The sequence below is a fragment of the Mytilus edulis genome, chromosome 4 (genome assembly GCF_963676685.1).
Source record: "Mytilus edulis chromosome 4, xbMytEdul2.2, whole genome shotgun sequence".
In the NCBI taxonomy this organism is placed as follows: Eukaryota; Metazoa; Mollusca; class Bivalvia; order Mytilida; family Mytilidae; genus Mytilus; species Mytilus edulis.
In genome coordinates, this window is record NC_092347.1 from 66,851,639 (window position 1) to 66,856,162 (window position 4,524).

Sequence of the window (4,524 nt, forward strand, 5' to 3'; positions counted from 1 at the left end):
GACTGGGTGTACATGTGAACTTTTAGTTTGCTAAAAGTCGATTGTCGTACGATAACTTCAAAATACCCAAATAACAAAATGCAAATACGGGACAGTAATATCCTTTAATACAAAAACATCTATTCCTTTTGTTTACTATAATAAAACAGTGGTTGATTTAGAACCTATAATGGAGCTACGTGTATGATAACCAGTCCAAACGTTGTCTTTAAGATAGCAACCATTTTACTTTAAAAGTGGGGTGAGGTTGTTTTGTCCAAGCGCTAATAATTTTATTAAGTTTTTCATCGCCATCAATCAACTTGTCTGGTTCAAAATTTAACACTAAAAGGCATGAATAATTTTTCTTTTGTCCTCTTCTGGCACAGAATATTATATCATCAAATTAGGGATCAGAATATTTTAATGTACCATTATCGAAGCCCCTAGTGGTAGTATCAAGTAAAAAACAGGTACTATCTAAATATTGGTTCCCCAGAAGATTACCATTTATCGCTGATAAAAACTTTTGAACACAATTTTCAACTTTCAAAATGCCGACACCTACAACTGGATAGATGGGTGCTTAATGTAGTACAGCGGCAACTATTACATAAACATGAATGCAAGTTGGGTGCTTAATGTAGTACAGCGGTAATTATTACATAAATATGAATGCTCGAGAAAATAATGTTTATGGTATACGTTTATATATGATATGAAAGATTTCAACTTTTACAAAACCAGAGCTATACGTTGGATGTAAAAGTTTACTTTATTTGGCCTTTTCAATTTTATTTGACTTTATTTGCCTTTTTAACTTAATTTGGTTCGAGTGTCAATGATAAGTCTTTTGTAAACGAAACGCGCGTCTGGCGCAAAAACCGGCAAAATTTATATTCCGGTATCCATCTATGATGAGTTTTTGTAGATACCTTGTAACAGTATCTTGGCTCCAATTTGCTGATATTGGATCCTATGACCGTCTTAATTTCAGCGTAAAAAAGATTATATTTAAAACCTCCCACACCGTGGTCTAGCACAACCTTAAACCATGCATTCAGTATCATGAAGCGCTTTTCTTGATCGACCTCCTTACGGAACGCTTAAAGCTGAATATTTAGGGCAAACAACTTACAAAGAACAGATAAAAACGTTTTAGATGATCTTTCATTCTGTACATGAAATGATATATTCTTTAGCCAACTTGATTGCAGAAAGTAAGAAGTCGTAAAGCAAAACAGAAAAAAAATGAAATCAAAAGAGATAATACATCGTGTATTGGGCCTTTTTATGGCTTAGAGTTTAGTAGAAAATATATATACATGCTCAACATAACCATACTATTTGACCTACTGCAAGTTGTTCAGTTTTTACTGTTACTCCTGTTTCTCCTAAAATATGGGTGCTAGAAAAACCAGCAGGTAAAATGGTCAATATCAGAGCCGTACGTCTGGTTTTGAAATGAATTATCTTCTTTTAAGAAATATTAATTGTGTCATCCAATTTTTCACCGCTTTCAACTGTCCGTTTTATTTCATACATAAACTTTTAAGTATCAGTATGTTTTTAATTCATATTGTTTCGTTTCGTTCCGCTTTTATTTCGTTTCGCTTTTTACAGGTATCCCTCTTATTGCCCCTTTTCTATTTTGATATTTTAAGCAAACATTTAAAAAATCAAACTTTCAAAAAGTGAAATAATCAAAATTGCGCGTTAGGTTTAGTATTTTAAAAGTTTGGTCAAATTTCTAAACTATCAAATTTATAAACGATATTTAGAATTTTGATATTTTAATAATTTGGTTAAAATTTCAAAATTTCAAACCTTTAAGACAATTTGAAATTTTGATATTTTAAAACTTTGATCAAAATTCCAAAAATCTAAAATTTCAAAACTTTTTAAAACTTTGAATTGATAAGTGTTACACGGACCATTACGATATATATATTTTTGGCATAATGTAATAGAAATAAGACATAAAGATTTTTTAACATAACGTAAAGAAATGTTCGCATCATGTAATAAAACTTTCAGATTAGGTAATGAAACAACCATATCACGTAATGAAGTTTTCACATCATGTAAAGAGGAAACCACATCATGTGATGAAGTTTTCACATCATGTAATGAAGTTTTCACATCATGTAATGAAGTTTTCACATCATGTAATGAAGTTTTCACATCATGTAAAGAGGAAAGCACATCATGTAATGAAGAATTCACATCATGTAAAGAAGATTTTACATCATGTAAAGAACAATTCACATCATGTAATGAAGAATTCACGTCATGTAAAGAAGAATTCACATCATATAAAGGAGAATTCACATCATGTAAGCAACATTTGCATCATGTCATAGTAGTTTCTTCTTAAAAGGCAGTGATGGCGTTCCATAGATTCCCATATAGATGTTGTTAATCACAAAAAATTATCAAATTAACAGATTTTTTTATACCTTTAGTATTAAACTATGTGTATGTCTCGGACAAATTCTAAAATCAGTAATGGTCAATTATTTTTAAAAGATTTATGCCCCTTGGAAATATTAGATATGTGAAAAATTGCATTGTAAGCGCTCTTACATTTACATTTCTTGCTAGATATTTTATATGAAATATATATCAAGTGTAATATATATAGGGGGTTGAATCCGCGTTTCCGGAAATACTGTTCAGTCCGTATACGATTTTGTTATATACATATATGTAATTGTAATCACAGGTACTGTCTCTTTTTCGTTTTGCAAGCGCCATTAAAGGATGTAATTTTATGAGTTCCTTATATTTTGCCTCTCGTATCCCCATACAGGATTATTACATGGCGGAGGACCCTAAATATGATTTCAAATGACTTTATTTGTGTAAAAGTGAACTGAAACCATGTGAACTGACATTTTTTTTTCCATAATTTTCACTGAAGTGGGAAAACCACGTGGGTGGTCAAATTTTTTTCTGTGCCCGATATACTGAAAATAGTTTTTCATTGACAATATTTTTATTATGATTTTCTTCAAGTTGCCTTATGTTTAATCACATGAATCCCAGTTTTCTGTATGTGAGATTCATCTCATTACAGGCATATTATTCAAACAATGCGAAAGACGAACAAACAAAAAAGTGCAAAGGGAAAAGTATTCAGTCCCCAATCCGGAAATCAACCCGATTAAAAAAGAAACCAGCTCGGTTTGAAGATGAAAGTTTCACCGATCCAGGAGACAAAACTGTTTCGAGTGATGAAAATCGTTTTTACAAAGTTAAACGAATACTTGCTAGGAAAATTATGGACGGAACAATGAGTTATTTAGTTCATTTTATTGGAGAACCGGCTCAAAATGCCCGTTGGCTAAAGGAGTCCGATTTTGACAAGAAAATCCGTGATTTGATAAAACGCCGACTACCTCCACAAATTCTATGAGTCGTTTTGTGTCCGTGAGGTTTACCTCATGATACACCGTTTTTTTATTGTTTTATTCAGTGTTTAATTTTATGGAATGCTCATATTGTACATATTAAACGAATTTTGTTGTAAAATTCAAGACAATTGCCAATTTGAACAATTTATACTTTAATGCTTGACGAGGATGTTTATTTCGAACCTTTTTGTCCTTGAGTTTGATCTCATGACAAGTTACCCGGATGTTTACAGTGATGTTTTACTGGAACTTTTTGTCTGTGAGATTTATCTCATGACAATTTATTTTAAATCAACGTAATCTTCAAAGAAATAATAAATGAAAACAAATAAGAAATCTATAAAAATACATGCCGAAGCTTTCGTTTTTGGATTCTAGTAACATAGATGCGTCTGCTAGTACGATTGTAAATGTTGTATACACTAAAAGTCATTTCCACGCATCCGACAAACAGACGCATTTGAAATTACTCACTATTATATTTCAAGGACTGTAGATGACATTTTAATTTTAAATAAAATCAACAATTCTAAACTGCCGTTTTCATTTTAAAATCTGAGGATGAAACTATAATTATAGATAAAGCAAACAGAGGACAAATAGTAGCTGTTGCTGCGATTGACATGAACAAGGATTATTTTAAACTATAATCGTCTTGAAAGACACATATTTAAGATGTTGATAATACGAATAAAAAGACCCTGAAATTATATTCTCGAACTGTAGTTAGAAAACTAGTTGAAGGTGGGTTAATAACATTTGTACTCTTGAAGGAAAAAAAAAGCTTTGGTACTTGATGTTTACAATCGATATAAATGCCGAGTCCTAGATACTTGTTGTGACGGAATTCAGAGAATCATAGAGCAACAATTGACATGCTTGGGCAGTGACAAATATTTGAAATATACACTTTCACTTTGTTAAGAATATGATGTCAAAAATATATACTAGTGAATCAGTCATGTTAACATGTTTTTTTTTAAATAAATAGTTAAACACCAAAATGCAAGCCGTTTTATAAAAATCTGCAAAGCTTTGACGTTTGATACAGAAGTAGGGTGAAATAATTGAAAAACGACGTCAACTAACGTTACCATTACTAAACCGAACACCGTGCGTAACGTCTTTG

At 31.4% G+C, this 4,524-nt stretch overlaps 1 protein-coding gene across 1 annotated transcript; it reads left to right on the top strand.

Annotated features, from left to right (window-relative positions):
• The first annotated feature begins 1,987 nt into the window (after nt 1-1,987).
• Nucleotides 1,988-2,356, top strand: LOC139521488 (uncharacterized). Its single transcript, XM_071314962.1, has one exon. It carries the CDS (start codon nt 1,988-1,990, stop codon nt 2,354-2,356), a length of 369 nt encoding a protein of 122 aa, XP_071171063.1.
• The last annotated feature ends 2,168 nt before the right edge of the window (nt 2,357-4,524 follow it).

Coding starts and splice junctions, on each gene's coding strand:
- LOC139521488 (XM_071314962.1), top strand. CDS start 1,988: ATGTTCGCATCATGTAATAAAACTTTCAGATTAGGTAATGAAACAACC.